Genomic DNA, 21,409 nt, shown 5'->3' on the forward strand with positions numbered 1-21,409 from the left:
TTCCTGTACCTCCACAGAGACTGGAGCACATATTAGCATTGTTCTTGTGAGTGACCTGCTTTGCCAGCTAGTTCCCATGAGCGTTATGTGTGTGTGTATGTGTGTGTGTGTGTGCGGTGAGAGAGAGAACACATCAACATTACACAATGGGATTATCCTGAGAGAGGAGGGCTGTGCCTTTTTCCCACAGTTTCACAAACAGCCAGATTGTTGTAATTTTGGTGGGCCAACCTTGACCTTAAACAGTCAGCTGACCCTTATTATTATGATTTGATTAATCTAATTACAGTTTTTAAAAAAGGAACAAAAAGTCCAGTTGCTATCTGACTTGCTGGTGCATCAGAGGCTGCAAACTCTTACTTCTTATTAGTATTCAGCTTAACTTGCTAGTGTAGGTTTCTTTGTTATGATTTAAAGCAGTTGGTGCTACTACTGCATCAGTCACAACCTGTGCATAAGTATTTAATGTGGCAATGGGACATGTGTAAAAAATAATGGAACAAATGTATTTGCAACATTTGTCGTAAGGCAAGGGAATATTTCCTCACTTATCTTATTTTTATTTTGTGCAAGCAAAGAAGGCAGACACATTGACAGTGTATGGTGAAGAATGCTACACAGCATTAACTGTATAATACTGATTAGATGTGGCATTTTTACAGTTAAGAATTACATAACCAGGCAGTCATATCCACATATCACAGGATCTGTTTCAAAATGCAAACTGATGTATGTACTGATAATAACATCCAGTCAGGCTGTTCTAGCACTGATATACCACTGTGTGTTTTCTTTCATTCTATTGTCATTTTATAATTCTGTTTTATTTTTCTGCTAACTTTATATAGGCTGCATATTTGTTTTCCAAAAACCTTAACTGTAGAACAGAAGAATATCAAACAAAAATCTGTACATAGCAGTGGTAGAGTTGTAACCTAAAGCAGGGAGAATATAACAAATTATTTTCTGTTATGTGGATTGTTTAGGGACAGTGGTGGAAAGTACATTTATTCAAGTACAGTATTTAAGTACAACTTTGAGGTACTTGTACTTTACTTGAGTATTTCCATTTGATGCTTCTTTATACTTCCACTCCACTACATTTCAGAGGGAAATATTGTATTTTATACTCCACTACAGATGAAGATTTGACACAATGGATAATATAACAAGCTTTTAAAAAACAACACATTGTTAAAGGGCTTTTGACATCTTACAAAAAGCAGTGTGTAGTCTGGGTCACATTTCACATGTCTATGAGTTGTTAACAGCTACATCAAATAGTGATTATTCCCTCTAAACTTCTCACATGGTTTCATTTCAATAAATGTCCAGATGATCCAATATTTCACCAAAAATCAAAGATTAGAGAAAATGTCCACAAATTGAAAACAGGTTTGCGTATCAGAACTTTGTTTTTCCGTCTTTCCTCTTCCATTAATCATCTCACGACCCCTCAGATTTATCCCCTTAGGTTGGGAACAGTGGACTAAACTAACTAACTGTATACTGTGTATATTGAAACTAGCTCCACCTCCAGCAGCTACAACAGCAACATGCTACTTACACACTGATGCTTCAGTATTAATAGTCTAATGATGTCATATATAATAATATATCAGTCAGAGGGACCAAACCACTACTTTTACTGCAATACTTTAAGTACATTTTGCTGCTAATACTTATGTACTTTGACTTCAGTAGGATTTTTCATGCAGGACTTTTACTTGTAATTGAGTATTTCACATTGCTGTGCTGGTACTTTTACTTAAGTAAAGTAGAGTACTTCTTCCACCACTGCACCTGGGCTTATTAAAATAACAGTTAGACAGGAAAAACACAAAGGGCGGTCGGTTCAAAGTGTATTTAAAACAACGTTTTTATTTTTTGGCTTTTGATGACAATTTTCTGGACTTTGGACTTGGAGGTGGGTATAAACTGGTTTGTGACTGGATCAGGATGGCGACTCAGGTAGTAGATGAAGATGATGATATGGATTTGATGACTGGACTCCAGTTTATAGTGGGAGAGGACGACGAAAGGGAAAAAACAGGCAAGATGTCAGGTAAGTCAAGGCAGTAAAAGAAGCTTGGAAGAGAACAGATCAGATGAAGGCAGTAGAGTTGTTCACATAAAGATTGTGAGAGATTAATTGAAAATAATCCTTAAATTCAGAAAGGAGGATCAGCATGTTAATCTAAGTCTGATAGTGTTGTCTAGGGAAATGAAAAAGAAGCTAGGAGAGGTGGAAATGGCTAAGATTTTTAGAGATGGAAGCTTGCTGGTAACAGGTTAAAATTAGATATATAAGCTTCCAAGTTAGGACCTATATCCCTCCGCTGTTACAAGTGCCAGAGGTGTGGGCATATAGCAGCAGTTTGCAAAGGAAAGCAGAAGTGTCCCAAATGTGGAGGTGATCAAAGAGTTGAAGACTGTAGAGATAATGTGCAGGATAAATGTTGTAATTGTGGCGGCTAACACATGGTCACATATGGTGGTTGTGAAGTCAGGAAGAGGGCTGTGGAAACTGAGCAAGTGAAAGCAAGTTAACGACATAAGCTATATAGAGGCAGTGAAGAAGGGACAAGGACAGAGGGGAAAGGCTGAAACTGATAAAGTTAACCAATATTCGAGTCCAGAAGTAGGTCAAACAGAGAAAACTAACTCAGCACTGACAGTTGATTTTGGTCATTGCCTATATAATCAATTGTACCAATCAAGTCAAATACAAAACAGAGAAAATTAAAATAGTTGTGAAGGGACCTGAGAAGTTTTTGGGTATAAAAAATGGCTCCTTGGAGCATATCGATAAAAGACTTGAAGCAGATGGGTGATAAGACAGATTATTCTACAGTGAAATGAAAGAATTTTAATAGCAAATGGCCAAGAGTTTAAAGGATTCATTAAAGATCTTAAAAAGAAACTAGAAATCGTATGTGTTCAAGAAACCTGGATTAAACCAGCATTAGACTTTGTTATTAAAGGTTATGATAGTATCCGCAGAGATAGAGGGGAGGGCAGTGGAGGAGGGTGTATAATATTTTTAAAGCAAAGAATACAATATAGAGTTTGGGGAAAGAAATAGTCAGAATATTTGATAACTGAAATTTTTACAAGAGAAGGAAATATCAAAATTGTTCACTTTTACAGTCTATGTAACAGGCTTTCAATAGATTTAATGGATGAACTTGCTGTACATTTAGGAGGGAAAGTGATATGTTGTGGATATTTTAATACCCATTGCACGTTATGGGGTAATTGTAATGATGACAACGGAATAGTGATCAAAGAGTTAATGGATATTAAAAATCTAGTGTGCCTAAATGACAGAAATGGTAAAAGAATTAATATCAGAAGAGGCACACAGATCTTACACTAGTGTCAGATTCATTGGCAGGTGTTTGTTCATGAGAAGCAGTCAGAGAAATGACTGTAGGGAAGTGAACACTACCCTATAATAACTGAAGTAGGCTTGAGTTGACAGAAATATTCTTTCAGTAGTGCTGGGAGACATCAGTGATCAAGAAATGCAAAAATTGATATTAATGAATGTTTCTGTTTGTAAAGCTATTTTAGTTGCCGCAAAGAAGTCTGTTCAGAATAAAGGAGGTAGGCACAAAAAGAAAATTGTACCATGGTGGACAAAGAAATGTGATAAAGCAATTAAGTCTCAAAATAAAGCTTTTAAAATGTTAAAAAGGAATCATCAGAATCTTATTGAATATAAAAGGTTGCAAGCAAATGTAAGGAGAATCATAAAAAATGCAAAGGACTTTCAGAGGAGATTTTGTAACTCAGTGGGAAGTGAGACAGAAATTGATAAAAATGATTTAAAAAAAAAAAAAAAAAAAGTGAATGGGATTAAAAGAGAGTGTGGGTATCCAGTCTTAAATGATGGTGAAACAACAGCAGTAAGGGATGAAGAGAAAGCAGAGATGCAGGCAAAAACTTTTATAGAATTTCACAGTTCGGAGCAATATTAGTGAAGAGGGAAAAAGAGGAAGGAAAATACAATAGTGGAGAATGAACAGCTATGAACTTCATATCAGGCTGCAAACTTTTTTTTTTCAACAGATAGCTACTGTCTTTGTTTAATGAGACTGTGCACCCACAGATAGTTATAATAAGATACGAGATATCAGGTGTAGAAGCGGCTCACAGGCTCTCAAAGCTGGATTTCATAATGTGTTTATAATGAAGTGGAGGAAGAATAAAAACAGACAGATTGGGTGAGCGTCCAAATATAAAACCTGTTTCAGCTGCAGTTTTTCTTCCTCTCGCTTTTTTGCAAATCACAAAAATACATTTTCCTCTCGAAACTTGTGTATACAGATTTTGAGATATCCAACCCTGTCCCATAGAGAAGCTCCGAGAAGCAGCTGAGCGCTGCTCTTTAACGGGGATGTTGAGGTTAACCAGACGTACTTTTGCCAAACGAACCAGTTAGTCTTCATCATTAAAGTGTTTTCTCCTGTAAACCCTGAATTTGCCGTTTAAAAACACTTCTGATATTGCATGAATCTCACCTTTATTTCACTTGTCTAAGTAAGCTTTTAGAGTGCAGCGTCTTCTTCGTGTCATTGTGGTGCGACAGACCGTAATGTGCTCATTACCGCCCCCCTGAGGCCGGAGGCCGGAAAACACCCACCAGTATACAATACAAATAACAGTACGGGGAGTATTGAAGAATAAATAGAGAAAAAATAAACTAATCACAAAAACACACGCATAAATAAAAATATACAATGTAAAAAGATACATGATATAAAAAAAATAAGAGAGAAAACTAAATACTACTTTAAAAGTGAATAATCAATATTGCAAAGATATTGCAAATCATCTGGCAATGTTGTCCACAAACAACACAAAACAACTCTCTGAATGAGTGGTTGTATGCATGGGAACAACTTAGCTAAAGCAAAAATACAGTTGGAATCACATCCATGGTTTTAATAATTGTGTAATTTCCATTTAAACCAAATGAAAGTTACTTTAATTAAAGGAGTCCAGCCTGAATAATCTTTTTCTCTGCAACCACAAAATCCTCTTTTACCCCCACAGGTAATAACATTACAGCGATCGGAGCAAGTTACATCCACAGTCCATCTGAGGTGAATCCACTGTTTTGTCCGGGTCATGACTATTGTATAAAAGGCTTGGACATTTATGGGTGCTTATCACTTTAATACTCACATTATCAGGCCGTAGGAGATGACGTGTATTTACTGTGCCAGCATTTGCCATTGTGTGTGGGTGAAAAGAGCGAGTGCTAATGCTAAAGGTGTAACGTGTTGTGGTTAAGTTCACTCACCTGTGATGACCCATAATTTTTTTTGAGCATCCTTATTTTGCCTGTGTGGTCCAGTGGTATTCCCAGTATTGAGTCAATGACGAGAAACTGATGACAATGCTAGTGTTGAACTGCCAATAAACACAGCTGGACCACAGCACAGTTCAGAGAAGCAATTACGTCTCTTCATCCTCATTCCTGTATCCTGACCGATACACCATCCTGTTTACTGTCAAACCCTAAACAAGCTAGCTCTACCTAATTAGCTCACTAACAACTATGGTCTCCTGGCTCCGGAGACCCTTACCCTAGAGAACCAGGCCATGGTTCAGCAGTTCAGGTCAACAGCCTGTTAAGATAAATCATAAAGCCTCAAGACTGTTTCGGGCTATGTGTGCATTAGCATTGTCCTGTGTAAAGTTTGTGTAGTAGTCTGCTTATTGATAAATGCAAAAAACAGATTGTTACTGTTATTAATATTTTACATTCTGCAGGTGATTTGCAGGTCAGAGGCTGAGTGCTAAAGACATGAATCCTGCTCTGGAGATGTTTAATGAACTAGTGGATGAGTTCACAATTTGAAAATCAAAAAGAGACACCCTGGGCCATCATAGGAGATTTCATACAATCAGATGCACAGTGTCTTTCAAAGACCCCCCAAAGTAAAGATCTGAGAGGTTCTTGATGATAAACAGAAGTCTGTGAAAAATGTTTGGTTGCATGTCTGCTCATGTGTATTCTGTGTGGGTGTTTTTGTACTGCTTACAGGCACAACAGCAAGCAGCAGAGAGGTGGAAAGATAAAGATGCACTCACTAGAGAGCTGCTACTGTGCGCAATCAGTACCATGTTGAAGGCAAGAGTGCTGTCAGTGGGACTCCCACCATGGATGAAATAGACCTCAGATTTTGTATGTACAAGAGTCTAACTGGACTGGACTGCACATTCCCTATATTTGTACTCCACCATCTCATACATGAACATACATATTTATACATATCAAGTCATAGGTATAATGTCAGACTGTATGACAGACTCTACATGTTTGGTCCTCCTAAGCACCCTGAGACAGACCAATGCTGCATAAGTAGAGCTGAAATGATTGGTCAATTAATTGATTGGTCAATCAACAGAAAAGATATCGGCAAATATTGAAATAATATGTTAATTGGCTCAATAACTTTTCAGACAAAATGCCAAACACTCCTTGCTTCCAGCTTCTAAAATGTGAGGATTTACTGCTTTTTTTGTCACTGCATTTTCCATTTTCCATTTGGCATTTGGCGTTTATACTGTATGTAAATGAAGAGGCATGGCCCAAAGACTAGAGTGAAGGTTTGAAACGGCCAGGTTGCAGAGACACCTTATGGACAGCAGGGGGAGCTCACTGCTAAAGAGCACAGTGAGTTTGGCAGAGCAGCATGAATGGAAAATGCCAAATGGTAAAGTGTAAATGTTTGAGTTTCATATTTGATGTCTCCCTTTTTTTTATTTCCATTGCTATTTTCAATTTCATCTTAACCATTTAAGCTTTCAGATTGAGCATTTCCATTTAAGCTTTTGCATTTTAAATTTCACTTTTTTCATTGTCACTTTACGTTTTCAAATTATCATTTTACATTTTACATTTGCTTTTTCAATTTCCTTTTTCTTTTTAGGTTTAACTATGGCCTGATTATTCCTAGAAGTGTCGTAAAATAATAATCTTTTAACTTTTATCTCTTTTAATTTTCTATTTGGACTTTTAATTTTAATTATGACCAAAAATATCCTCCATAAGAAAGTGTTCTGCGGTAAAGTTGAAAATAGAGGACAATAAAACTGTTTTTCTCAGCAACTCAAGTCAAGTCAGTTTAACTTATATAGCGCCAAATCACAGTTATCTCGGGGCACTTTTAACATAGAGCAGACCTTTTACACCCGCTTGACATGACTATCCCCCTGTTAGGTCACTGAGAAGTCCTTCTTTCCCTCTGTCGACATTTTTCAGTTAATATTCTCAGACTCTGAATCTGACTCTGAACTCAGACTCTGAATCTGTGAAATATGTGGTTTACTGATGTGATGGAACTAGGAAACGTAGATACTAGGTAGGTCTACGTAACTAGGTCTACGTAGACCTAGATGCCTGAGCCGTTACTTTGACTTTGACTTTGACTGACATCGTGACATAGTGTCGTTTCGCCATCTAACGGTAATGACAGTTTTTAATTTGTGAGACTTAAATGGTTCTTTGTTCATGTCGTTAGCGCTATAACTGAGCTCCTCTAGAAACAGCAGAAATCTACGGTTTGGTTGTTAAAAGTGTCGTTTGGAATTAAAAGTTAACCCACAACTAACGGCTGCAACATTTTCCGCCTTTTGTAGTTGAGGAGTTTGAAAGTGTTGAATAACAGTTAATGTGAGGTCATTCTCAGTAGGCTAGTTGAACACACTGTTGTCATTAGTGTCCCACGACTGACTGACACTCTTCATTGAATTTCACCATTAAAAAAATTACAGGATTAAGTAATGTATTTAGTGATAAAGTGCAGCCAGTGTTAAAGTGCAAACATCAAGTGAGTCCAAAACTGTTTTGTTCGATAACAGGATAAACAAATATAGAATGCATTATTTTGTTTATCCGTTTTTCGTGTGAACTAAAAAAAATGGAATGCTGTGCCAATTGCCGCTTTGAAGAAGCGGCAATTGAAATAGAAACCAAAACCAGAAAACAACTTTTTCGCTATTTATATTGTTATATCTATATTAACTGCACCCTGCATTTCTACAAAAACATAGTTATTGACTATGCTTGCTATAGCATAGATATATTGATATATAGATGAATGGAATAATAACATAGCTCTGGAGAGTTTCCTCTGTCCTGTCAAGTTTATAATTACAGTTTTAATTTTGCTGCTTAATGTTTTTACTCGTGTCGCAGCACCCCCGTCCCCAAGTGACTGGGAACCTAGGCCCATTTGTGTTGTTGCGGTAATTTATCTATTTATTTGTGTGTGTGTGTGTGTGTGTGTGTGTGTGTGTGTGTGTGTGTGTGTGTGTGTGTGTGTGTGTGTGTGTGGATTGGGGAAAAGAACAAAGCGTTCTTGACAGAGCCGGAAGTTGACGCAGCCACTTATTGTGGACATTTCACTCCATTTCATGTGGTCCCTATAGGCTATATTGCTTTTGAAATTAAGTTGAGCAGCGTGAGCTTTCCAGGTAACTTCTTTATTGAGTGTTGTATTGATGTATGTGTGTTTTCTTTAGCGATTTATTTTAAAGATTAGAGATCTGCTTTCAGTAATTGTAAATGTTTCCATGCGCACAGTAATGTCACTGCAGCAAATATCGTGGGATATTTAAGCAGCAAAACTAAAAACTGTAGTTATAAACATGACAGGACAGAGCAAACTCTCCAGGGGAAACAGCATTAAACTTTTAGCTTCTGAAATAAAATGTTTAGACAGCTTTGATGGGGCTCAGGATTTATCAGGAGGATGGCTGCTTTACTCCAAACAATTTAATTGTATGCCACTGATGGTAGCTTTCTCTGCCTCACACTGCTGTCCAACTGCATTCACAATACAATACACAATAGAAAATAGCCAATCACAGGAGCAGCAGCAGATATTTATGATTTCAAGGAGAAATGATGTAAAAGATGATTTGGGTTTCCTCCCCAGATGAAAGGAGAAACTGTGTGTTACTGATATGGACGTGAATTCAGCAGCATGAATCAGTGTGAGGACAGAGAGGAGGGAGCCCTTCCCTCCAAAAGCTCTCTGTGTGGGGAACATGACAGCCAATCCAAAACTCAGAGGTGAGATAAGGGTCTCTTAACTGTCCATGACTGTTCTCCACTCACATCACTCCACCATAATTATTCACCGTCAAAGCTCTGTGTGTGTTGTGTTTAAGAATAAAGAAGAAGCACAGACCAGGCTCTGCTGACCTGTGATAAAACTTAAAGCATTTCTTTTCTATCAGGGTCCATCAGAAACCAGACTCCCCTGGTCCTGAACCTGAACCTGAACCCAGCTGTGTGTCCCTCAAGAGTGACCAGTCAAACCCTATTTTAATTGATTTTAAACAGCAACATTCATCTGATAAAAAGTAAGTAGTTCGAGCAATTGGACAATTTGAGCTTAAATCTAAATCAGGATAAATAGTTCTCAGTTGAATTATTTGAGAGTCAGACAGTTAATTGATATTTTTTATATGAGTAAGTTGATCCATAATGTCTGTAATTAGATCATTTTAGTTTGTTGTTGTTTATATTATATTAAAACAGTTAAAATTACGTATTTTAAAAATGTTTTTATCCAGGAAGAATTTTACTAAATACGTGACCTGTAATAAAACATTAAGCATTTCTTTTCTATCAGGGTCCATCAGAAAGCCGACTCTCCTGGACCTGAACCTGAACCCAGCTGTGTGTCCCTTAAGAGCGACCGGTCAAACCTTTTTTTAATTGATTTTAAACAACATTCATCTGATAAAAAGTAAGTTGTTCAGGCAATTGGACAATTTGAGCTTAAGTCTAAACCAGAATAAGTAGTTCTCAGTTGAATTATTTGAGAATCAGACAATTAATTGATATTTCTGATATGAGTAAGTTGATAATGTCTGTAAGTAGATCATTTCAGTTTGTTGTTGTTTATATTATATTAAAACAGTTAAAATTACGTATTTTAAAAATGTTTTTATCCAGAAAGAATTTTACTAAATATGTGACCTGTAATAAAACATTAAGCATTTCTTTTCTATCAGGGTCCATCAGAAACCAGACTCTCCTGGACCTGAACCTGAACCCAGCTGTGTGTCCCTTAAGAGCGACCGGTCAAACCTTTTTTTAATTGATTTTAAACAACATTCATCTGATAAAAAGTAAGTTGTTCAGGCAATTGGACAATTTGAGCTTAAGTCTAAACCAGAATAAGTAGTTCTCAGTTGAATTATTTGAGAATCAGACAATCAATTGATATTTCTGATATGAGTAAGTTGATAATGTCTGTAATTAGATCATTTCAGTTTGTTGTTGTTTATATTAAAACAATTAAAATGAGTCAGATGACGTTCTCTGAGCACTGCACTTTTTCAGCAGCACATTGCCTCACACACAGGCAAACCACCAAATCACACAGGCAAACACATTCACACCACACACTGGCTCTAGCTATCTTGCTCCATGGCACTTAAGCAGTGTGCAGTGAGGGAGGGAGAGCTTTATGTAGGGTTGATGAGAGCTGTTGGGACTAAACCAAACAGACTGATGAAGCAAAACACTAAACTGAAAGCTACAAACAGACTGAACTGATCATTCTCAGTTCTCTCAATTATTACTTGATGGATCTTCAGCTTGTGTTTGTCTCTGTGTAGACAGACAAAATGTGAGCTCATTCTTCATGATTCCTTCGCAGAGTGGACCAGGAGAGCTCAGAGGTTGTCAGTGGTCAGTTTGCCCAGCAGCATCTAACGCATGTGGACTACATATTTATGGTCTGTATATGTACAACAATTACTTTAACATATATTCAGTTTGCAATCATTTCCATGCAGCACCCTAACCCTAACCCTTTGTAGACCAGTGGATTTTCAGTCTGTCAAACAAGGATCTGATGTTTGCTTCATGATTATAGTTTGCTGGTTTCATTCATATAGTATTCTGTTCCAGCTGCTGGAGGAGAACATCGTCACTTTTGTGAAGAACGAGCTGAAGAAGATGCAGAAGCTTCTGAATTCAGATTACCAAGAATGCTTAGAGAGTCAGAGGGAGGATGACGAGGGGTTGGATACTGAGGAGGAGGAAGAGCAGAGGAGGAGCAGCAGAGAGGCATTTCTGAATATCACACTGCACTTCCTGAGGAGAATGAAGGAGGAGGAGCTGGCTGACTGTCTGCAGAGCAGTAAGAAGACTTCTATAGATTTAACATGATGGATAATTGAGACATTTACTGATGTCTTAAAAGATGAAGAGACATATGTTAATATATGCATTCTTTAAATTGTCATATTTTCTTTATTAATGATAAATAATTATTGATCGTGTTTCTTGTGTGGTCATTCAGAAACCCCTGCTCCAGTTGGTCAAAGTAAACTCAAGTCTAACCTGAAGAAGAAGTTTCAGTGTGTGTTTGAGGGGATTGCCAAAGCAGGAAACCAAACCCTACTAAATCAGATCTACACAGAGCTCTACATCACAGAGGGAGGGACTGGAAAGGTCAATGATGAACATGAGATCAGACAGATTGAAACAGCATCCAGGAAACCAGTTGAACCAGAAACAATAATCAGACAAGAAGACATCTTTAAAGCCTCACCTGGAAGAGATGAACCAATCAGAACAGTGATGACAAAGGGAGTAGCTGGCATTGGGAAAACATTCTTAACACAGAAGTTTACTCTGGACTGGGCTGAAGACAAAGCCAACCAAAACATACAATTCACATTTCCATTCACTTTCAGAGAGCTGAATATGCTGAAAGAGAAAAAGTACAGCTTGGTGGAACTTGTTCATCACTTCTTTAATGAAACCAAAGAAGCAGGTATCCACAGGTTTGAAGAGTTCCAGGTTGTGTTCATCTTCGATGGTCTGGATGAGTGCCGATTTCCACTGGACTTCCACAACAACGAGATCCTGACTGATGTTACAGAGTCCACCTCAGTAGATGTGCTGCTGACAAACCTCATCAGAGGGAAACTGCTTCCCTCTGCTCACCTCTGGATAACTACACGACCTGCAGCAGCTGATCTGATCCCTCCTGAATGTGTCAGCATGGTGACAGAGATCAGAGGGTTCAATGACCCACAGAAGGAGGAATACTTCAGGAAGAGATTCAGTAACAAGAAGCAGGCCAGCACCATCATCTCCCACATCAAGACATCACGAAGCCTCCACATTATGTGCCACATCCCAGTCTTCTGCTTGATCACTGCTACAGTTCTGGAGGATGTGCTGAAAAGCAGAGAGGGAGGAGAGCTGCCCAAGACCCTGACTGAGATGTACATCCACTTCCTGGTGGTTCAGTCCAAACTGAAGAACGTCAAGTATGATGGAGGAGCTGAGACAGATCCACTCTGGAATAAAAAGAACAGGAAGATGATTGAATCTCTGGGAAAACTGGCTTTTGTGCAGCTGCAGAAAGGCAACCTGTTCTTCTATGAATCAGACCTGACAGAGTGTGGCATCGATATCAGAGCAGCCTCAGTGTACTCAGGAGTGTTCACACAGATCTTTAAAGAGGAAAGAGGGCTGCACCAGGAGAAAGTGTTCTGCTTCGTCCATCTGAGCATTCAAGAGTTTCTGGCTGCTCTTCATGTCCATCTGACATTCATCAACTCTGGAGTCAATCTGCTGGCAAAAGAACAAACATCCCAGAAGTCTGAAAGTATAAAAGAATCTGCAAGAACACATCTGTACCAGAGTGCTGTGGATGAGGCCTTACAGAGTCCAAGTGGACACCTGGACTTGTTCCTCCGCTTCCTCCTGGGTCTTTCACTGCAAACCAATCAGACTCTCCTACGAGGCCTGCTGACACAGACAGGAGGTTGCTCACAGACCAATCAGGAAACAGTTGAGTACATTAAGAAGAAAATCGAGGGGAATCTTACTCCAGAGAGAAGCATCAATCTGTTTTACTGTCTGAATGAACTGAATGATCATTCTCTAGTGGAGAAGATCAAACAGTACCTGTTAAGAGGAACAATCTCCAGAAAGAAACTGTCGCCTGCTCAGTGGTCAGCTCTGGTCTTCATCTTACTGTCATCAGAAAAAGATCTGGACGTGTTTAACCTGAAGAAATACTCTGCTTCAGAGGAGACTCTTCTGAGACTACTGCCAGTGGTCAGCGCCTCCAAGAAAGCTCTGTAAGTACACAGATAGTTGCATTTATTCATCCTTATTTAAATACTCTGCTGTTTTTCAACAGGACAGAAAAATTAGTAACTTCTTACTATTTTTTCCCCTTTATATTTCCTCTCCAGGCTGAGTGGCTGTAACCTCTCAGAGAGAAGCTGCACAGCTCTGTCCTCTGTTCTCAGCTCCCAGTCCTCCAATCTGAGAGAGCTGGATCTAAGTAATAACAGCCTGCAGGATTCAGGAGTGAAGCTACTGTGTGTTGGACTGGAGAGTCCACACTGTACACTGGAAACTCTCAGGTCAGAATTCATCAAACTGTTCAACAGATGAACATTTAAAATCTGATATTAGAGGATAAACATTGAACTATTGTAGGATTGTCTCTGCTAATATGTATATATATATTTGTCAAACTAGTTTTTAATAAACTTCAGCAGTAGAGAATTACTTTCCATGCAGATTTTTCAGCATTTTCTGTTGTTTTTGTTTTTGTTGTTGAATTATTAATTACCACAGATGATTTTTAAGATTTCCTCTAAATGTGTTTAAAAACCGTTGTACCTGGACAGCCATGTATTCACAGGGGATTCCTCAAGCACCAATAGTAAGCTAAATAGCAGACTATTTGCCTCTATCTGGTGGATACTTTGATGAACCACTGAATTCAAATTTTATGGCAGGAGACTCCATGAGTTTGTGAGTGAAAAAACATCTTCTGATGCTGCTGGACATATTATCAGTGACTAGTGCAGTGCCCATTCAAAACATGCTGGTTGGGAACAGGCCTGTTGCTTATCATTTCATGAGAACCACATATATATGTATTGATTGACAAACATATCAACTAAAATGATAAGGATTTAGTAAATTAAATGGTTTAAATCCAGACAGAAACTTCACCAGTGAGACTAAACAGAGGTTGAACCGTAGAAGTGGTTAAGCCTTCCATTGGTTGATTCTGCTGCCAATAAAACGTGTCTGTGCTCCTGTTGGCCAGTTTTACTGCCTCTGCCTCTGTTTTCTTCTCCTGTGTATGCTCATTCTTCCCTCTTGGGCAGTTTAACTTAGCAAGGTGCGTGCCTTTTTCCCACTCAGCAAGTCAGAGCCCAGAAGCCTCACCCCGCTGTGATGTGAGGGTGTTTATAACAAACAGCCCCTGTTGCACTCAGACACAGAGCTGAGTGGCTCACTGTTTTCTTGTTTATTCAAAGTTTATTAATATTGAACATGTCGCAGGTCCAAACTGCACCAAAAGACCGTCTGTCTCCACAGTAAATCACCTGTTGAGTGTTTGATGGTTGTTTATTTGTGCTTTCGATAGGGCTGGGCAATATGACCAAAATCTCATATACCCATATAGGTCATTTCATATCCCGATAATGATACCTAGCTCGATATAGCACATTTTAATTCAATGCATAAATAGTTGATAGCTGAAGCTTTTATTGCACTTACAGTAACGTAATGAGTGAGTGATTTTTGCTCCTGAGTAACAGTTAAAGAAACCAGATGATTAATTGTGGTTTTAAACTATAATTTATGGTCAGAACATGACAAACACTTGCCAAACAGCGGAACGTTTCATAAATCTGAGATAGAATATTCAAAACAATTATAATGATAAAATCTTTTTTCAACATCAAAATATGCATGAGTAAAATTAAGTAAAATCCTTTTTTCTGAACAAAATAAATATCTTAAAAGAAATATTAAGTGCTGCAGTGTGATACAGCACACATGTAAGATGGCTGCAAAGTTAGTTACATATGTTATGATCCGGGTCTTAGGCCATGACAAATAAAGGGAAATACAAATGGTACTCAAAATAGTACTCAAAATCAATAAATTATATTTATTAAGAAATTGCAACAAAATATTAATCAAATGTGTGAAATCAGTAGATCAGTGGTGTTGGTGAGTGGATGCATGAATGTGTGAATGTGTAGTGTGGTGTACACTAAAGAGAAGTGCAACACAACCAAACGAACAAAAGAAAACATGTGGTGCAAGGGGGGGAGCCAGCGATGAAATGAAAGAGAGAGGAATGGTGATTCCTGATCCTAAATGCCTTCTGAATGGACTGGCCAGGTGCACCCAGTTGCACTAAAACAGTTTCCGCCTACCTGGACCTGAAGGGAGAAACACACTAACACAGCAGCCCAGGGCAAGACACAAACCTAAGGGCCATGGCAAAGCCAGAGGGCCATCACACATATCCAGCAACACATGATGATGTAAGCATTTAAATTCCAACCAAATTATACAAATGAAAACAACCACAATACATAGCCTACAGAAATCACCTCTGTCCAGATAAGGTTGTGACCTGATGTGCTGAGGTAGGCGTACTGTCTTATTTCCGGTTACTGGTGTTTCTGTGTTACTGATGGCGTTTTTGCTGCTCTATCTCAACCAAGTTAATTTTGCTATATTCTTCATTACAGCAGCTAGTTACCAGCTTACATTTAGGCTTACACAAGTTCTGCTGAAGCACTCATAGCTCTCTCTCTTCTTTTAGTGGACTTTTTTCGCAGTTTTTTACACACTATTCAGATCTGCTAGTTACTTTACCCTAGCAGCTAGCAATGGCTTCCCTCTCTCCCTCTCACTCTCCTGCTCTCCCATGTTCAGTGTGTCTTATATTTAGCTGTAGCTCTGCCTCATTTAGTGATAATGGTATATGTAATAAATGTAGTTTATTTGCCATGATCTGGAAGCTCAGCTCTGCAGCCGGTGCAAGCCGACCCAGCCTCTCAGTTTAGTTATATCGAACATTTATCAAATATTTGTTATATATTTCTATCAAGAAAATTATATCAAGATAATTATTGCTATCATGGTATCACCGAGCCCTAGTTGATCGTAAGTGATAGCCTGGAGTTTCTTGTCAGTATTTCCCTTTGCCATCCACATTCATGTTTTGATCAAACTGGATCCAAACAGAAGTCGAGTTGGATGCTGACCATTTCATCAGTCTTGTTTCTGGCTTGGTGCTGGCAGCAACTGGGTGGCCCACTAAAAGCTTCTGGGCACTCTGGATTTTCTCCAGGCCCTGCTTCTCCTGTGTCTGACCAAGGTTAACCCTTGTGCGGAGTTGCCTCTGCTACTGATGAACTTCATTCAAGATTGATGGATCTTGAGACCCCTTTGATTCTTGCACACCTTTCCACAAGGGCATTGATGGCTGTTAGTCGTTTCTCCATTACTTAGATCTGATGCCGTTAAATCCGTCCAGTTGAGGAGCTCTTCCGCCATCCCCATCTCCTCTGAGGGCTCAACTTTCTGGAACTCCCCGATTTAGTTCACCTTTTTGTTAGTTACTTTGTTTGTAGACAGTGTGTTGTTATTTCTGACTGCACATAGCAGTACTCTCAGGCTATCTGACATGTGTGTTGTTTTGTGTGTTTGCAGTCTTGCAGGATGTCTGATCACAGAGGAAGGCTGTGCTTCTCTGGCCTCAGCACTGAGCTCCAAGCCCTCCCATCTGAGAGAGCTGGATCTGAGCTACAATCATCCAGGTGACTCAGGAGAGAAGCTACTGTCTGCTAGACTGGACAGTCTCAGGTATGGAGAGACAATGTCTGATAGAGGAGGAAGAGCTGGAAACATTTTCTCTGTCAGAGCTGATCACAGATCTCAACTGAGCCTTTGAGTTTTTGTTATTTCTAACTGAAGTTTCCTGTAAATGTTAAATTAAACCTGATTAGATTCAGTCAGGGCTTCAGAAAGGGATACTGGATTCAGATTGGATAAAAGTCTATCAAAGCCCAATCTCACATTTGAACAGAATAATAAAACAGTAGACTAGAACAATGTAACATCCATGTTTGCTTGCTGAAAGAGAACGTGCTGCTCTGATCCCCCTCCTCTTTTCAGGATGCAGCCTGCTGGAGTCCAATGGTTGACACCAGGGCTGAGGAAGTGTAAGTGTGTTTTTCATTTGATTCATAAAAACAAAGCAAACTTCAAACTGTCATCACTTATTCACTACCTACTGAGGATTAAGATGGTGTCATCATCAAACAGATGATAGACCGATAACTGCAGCTATATTTTGTCTCATTCTCTCCATCAGATTTCTGTGAACTCACACTGGATCCAAGCACAGTAAACACAAAACTCAAACTGTCTGAAAACAACAGGAAGGTGACACTTGTGAAGGAGGATCAGTCATATCCTGATCATCCAGACAGATTTGAATACTGGCCTCAGCTGCTGTGTAGAAATGTTCTAACTGGTCGCTGTTACTGGGAGGTTGAGTGGAAAGGAGGGGTTCATGTATCAGTGTCTTACAGAGGAATCAGAAGGAGAGGAGACAAAGATGAATGCAGGTTTGGAATGAATAATCAGTCCTGGGCTCTGAGGTGCTCTGAGGGTAGTTTCTGTATCTGGCACAATAACAGTGGAACATCCATCCCCTCCTCCTCCTCCTCCTCTTCCCCCTTCTCCTCCTCCTCGGTCTCTAACAGAGTAGCAGTGTATGTGGACTGTCCTGCTGGCACTCTGTCTTTCTACAGAGTCTCCTCTGACACACTGATCCATATCCACACCTTCAACACAACATTCACTCAGCCTCTGTATGCTGGGTTTGGGTTCTGGTCTGAATCCCCTGATTCCTATCTGTCTTTGTGTTCACTGTAAGAGGGGGAGTGTCAGTGGTGTAAACAGACAGTGCAGCCAATGCAGCCGCACTGGGGCCTGTGCTGGCACTGCTCTGACACAACTGGTGCAGGCCCGTCTCATTTAGCGGAAATACAAGTAATATGAGATCAATTTACACTAGCGCTGTTGCTTTTTATTTGACATTCGAACCCTTGTAAATATTTGAACTGTAATGATCTGTTCAAATCCTAAATTTACAACCTATAAACAAAACAGACCATTTGAAGTAGTTTGCTTTGTGATCTAGCAGAGGGCATTCTGAAAATTCACTGTCAATTTGACCTATTTCATACTCTTTGACCTCTTCAACTTCTCCGCCCTCTTCTTTTTGTTTGCTGAACTTATTTTCTCTGAGCTATGCACTCTTTTAAATGTTTTAACTAGCATGTCTGCCTTAGCTTTGTTGTCAACTGCCTCCTGTCCTTCATATTGTAAAATTGGTACTGTAGATGTCCTGTACACCCCTGCCAAACTTTCTCTGTGCTCATCTTAAATCTGAATTAAATGCGTGAAACTTTATGAGCATGATTTGTGACATCACAACTAGTTTGGAGCCAATAATGGTCCAGTATACTCTTTACACAAGTGTTATGTGGTAGCCTCCAGTACACATTAAGCGTGGGACAAGGCAGAAAAGATTATCAAAAGAAAAGATGATCAAAATGTATCCTAATGTATCTGATATTTGTGACAGATATAACTTCTCAAAAGGTACTCTAGGTCATATTTTCTGGTTTTGTCCCAATATTGTCCCTTTTTGGCAGGATATCATTACTTGGTATAAAATTATGATTTACAGATTGAACCTGATGCACTAGTTGCCTTATTTGGTTGTTCCGAAGCTTCTCGTGCACTGCCACTGTACAGCAGACCCTTATGTTTGGTATGTTAGTAGCAAAGAGGATAATTCTCAAGGAATTCAAGGCTACCAGCACTCCTTGTTTCTCCAGATGGTTTGAGAAACTGGTCTCAGGGATACAACTTTTCATACTTTTATTGTAATTCATTCATAAATAGATACACCCACAAAATGCATTGTTTTTTTGTATTTTATACACCTGGTGATAAAAACCAGAAGAAAAAAAATCATTATAGTAATTTCATCATGTATTCATCAAGTATTTATATGTTAATACATACATTTTATACATTCATACAATGTGTGTGTATGTGTGTCTTCTGCTCCTCTAAATGTATGCATTAAGTACGTTTATATGTTTATTTGTTTTCCCAAGATCTGCCTCTGTCCTTTTGTAAATTCTTTTGTTATTCTGAGTCTAAGTTAATTGGTGGCCTCATATCTCATCCACTTAAACCAGTGTCTTTTATACAAGATTTCCTGTATTGTTACTTTTCATCTTTGAACTGATGGACTTCATGGTTTTAGCCAATTCCTAGTTATTTGCTTCAGGGCTGCGATTCTGAGTATTCTATGTAGGTACTGATCTGTTTTCTACATTAGCTCTGGTGGTGATTTTACAAGAACAATATGTATTGGGTTAATTGTTTTTTTCATATTGAGCCAATACACATGATACCCGCTATGACTCAATGCCAAAATGATTTTAAAATAGGACAGAAAAAGAAAATGTGTGAGTGGTTTGCCTTTGTCTCACCACATTTTCTCCAGAAATCTGATTTCATTGATGTGTAAATTTTAGAAAGTACATTTGGAGTAGTAAAAAATCTTGTACATAATTTTCCCTTTTTTCCATTCCCTCCAATATTTAGAATTTGTTGTTTTATAAATATATCTGCACATTTGCTTCCATTCTTCATTCAGCTGATCTATTTCAGAAATCCATTTTTGTTGAATTTTATTATTGGTGTCTATATCGTTCTCAAAAGTTTTAGATATTTTCTTATGTGTTTTTGATTACCTTGTTATGCTTTTTAATCAGAAAGGTAATTAAAGGGTATATTTCTTTAATAGTTTGTTTTTTTAAAAAATGTTGTGAAATGGAAACTTATACTTTTATGTTTATTGTCTTCAAATTATGTTATATTATTTTATGTTATACTGTCTTACAGCTCAGTGAACATGCTCAATTTTCCAATAAGTTAACAAAAGCGAACTGTATGATTCGGCCTTCAACTTCTACGTCTCACTAAACTAAAGAAAACTCCCTAAGGAAGAAACATAGATAAGGCTATGAATGAATAGGACATTGTGCATTAATTAAAAGACACCTGTTAGGAAGACAAATATGTCTAGCAAACTGTACTAGTGCTAACTGTGCTGTGTACTCTGGATATTGCAATAAAACTCTGAAAGACAACTTGTTATCTGTGAATTCATCTTAAATTTACACCACATTTTGACAGGTCCTTGCAGATATTTATAAAAATGATTTTGTACTAATCCATATCTAGAGACTAATGACTGAAATGAGTTTACGGTATTGTTTATCAGCATTTGTGAATATGTTTTTAATCCTTTTGATGCCTATACTTGCAGTATGTTATCTATCCTGTTTGGTTCAAATTGGGGATCCCATGCCATTTTTCTGAAGTATACCAAGTCGTTATTTTTTTTTGTGGGCTTTACATATATTTTTCCAGCTTTTTAGTGTGTCGTCTACCTATCTGTTTAGTCCTTTGATTTATGAATAATCCTTTTTTCTATATACAGTAGTGTTTTTATGGATATTGGTATGGATTCTTTCTCAATCATTAGCCACTTTGATTGTCGTTCAGCCATGTAATTATTGTATTTATTTGTGTTATGTTAAAATAGCTCTGCAGGTTAGGAACGGCTAAATCACTACATTCTTTTGCTTTGGTTAATTTATTACATTTTATTCTTTTCCTTTTGGATACAAATTGAGAGGCTTCGAAGCAACATACATGGTTTTCATGAAAAATTTGAGAGTACCTGGGGCCCAATTATTAGACACCTTAACTCTCCTGCTTGTTAGCTGAAGTCCGTGCTGTGTGATATCTAATATTGTTATTCTTCGTTATATGCTTTTCTTTAACAATAGGCTGATATAGGCAGAAACATTGATGTATTTATCTCCGTCTAGTCTGGCTTTTTAAAATTCTTTTTTTTGAATGCGGGGTGTGTTTGTTTATAAGTCTGTTTACAGATGTTATTTTTTTGTGTGTGAGATGAAAATTAGATATAATAATTTTAAAAAGACAAATAATTATTTAAAGCAAAGTATTTTTATGTGTTTTAAATCATGTGGCGGCTACATTAGGGATTTGCTTTCACCGGTCTCATAAGAGTACAACAATAAAAACAAGGACAGTAAAAATCACAAAAAATCTATCTAGTATCTCTTAATTAGTACTTTTAAAAGCTACATTATATTTATAAGTATTGTTTCTTTTGAGTAACCAAATGTGCTGTCATTAACCTCTGACTCTGATTAAATGAAATTTTCACTGCTTTTTTTCCAATCCATACTTTGTGTCTCTTTCTGTATGTGCAGGGTATTGTTGACATACTCATATCAAATGCTCTACTGACTTCTCTGTTTGACAATGATCACATAACCCAGATGTATGTATGTATGTCTAATAAGGGTGAAAACGTATTCAGCCTGGTATGTCCCAACATCAACCTTGTCTCTGTTCTTAGTTGCCACAAACATCAACAAGTATAAGTCA

At 38.1% G+C, this 21,409-nt stretch overlaps 1 protein-coding gene across 1 annotated transcript; it reads left to right on the plus strand.

The window, feature by feature from the left end:
- The first annotated feature begins 8,406 nt into the window (after positions 1–8,406).
- Positions 8,407–20,065, plus strand: LOC121911589 (NACHT, LRR and PYD domains-containing protein 3-like). The gene is made up of 12 exons (XM_042433207.1): positions 8,407–8,493; positions 8,958–9,094; positions 9,262–9,387; positions 9,660–9,776; positions 10,045–10,161; positions 10,695–10,773; positions 10,949–11,180; positions 11,343–13,140; positions 13,258–13,431; positions 16,544–16,696; positions 17,009–17,055; positions 17,208–20,065. Exons 2-12 carry the CDS (start codon positions 9,006–9,008, stop codon positions 17,771–17,773), a joined length of 3,498 nt encoding a protein of 1,165 aa, XP_042289141.1. The 5' UTR covers positions 8,407–8,493; positions 8,958–9,005; the 3' UTR covers positions 17,774–20,065.
- Positions 20,066–21,409: the final 1,344 nt, after the last annotated feature.

This window comes from Thunnus maccoyii, chromosome 14 (assembly GCF_910596095.1).
Source record: "Thunnus maccoyii chromosome 14, fThuMac1.1, whole genome shotgun sequence".
Taxonomy (NCBI): Eukaryota; Metazoa; Chordata; class Actinopteri; order Scombriformes; family Scombridae; genus Thunnus; species Thunnus maccoyii.

Bases quoted from the DNA above. Each gene is read 5' to 3' on its own strand.
- LOC121911589 (XM_042433207.1), top strand. From the start codon at position 9,006: ATGAATCAGTGTGAGGACAGAGAGGAGGGAGCCCTTCCCTCCAAAAGC. The intron at 9,777-10,044 runs GTAAGTTGTTCA...CTTTTCTATCAG, and splicing joins CAACATTCATCTGATAAAAA to GGTCCATCAGAAACCAGACT. The intron at 16,697-17,008 runs GTATGGAGAGAC...TCCTCTTTTCAG, and splicing joins GCTAGACTGGACAGTCTCAG to GATGCAGCCTGCTGGAGTCC.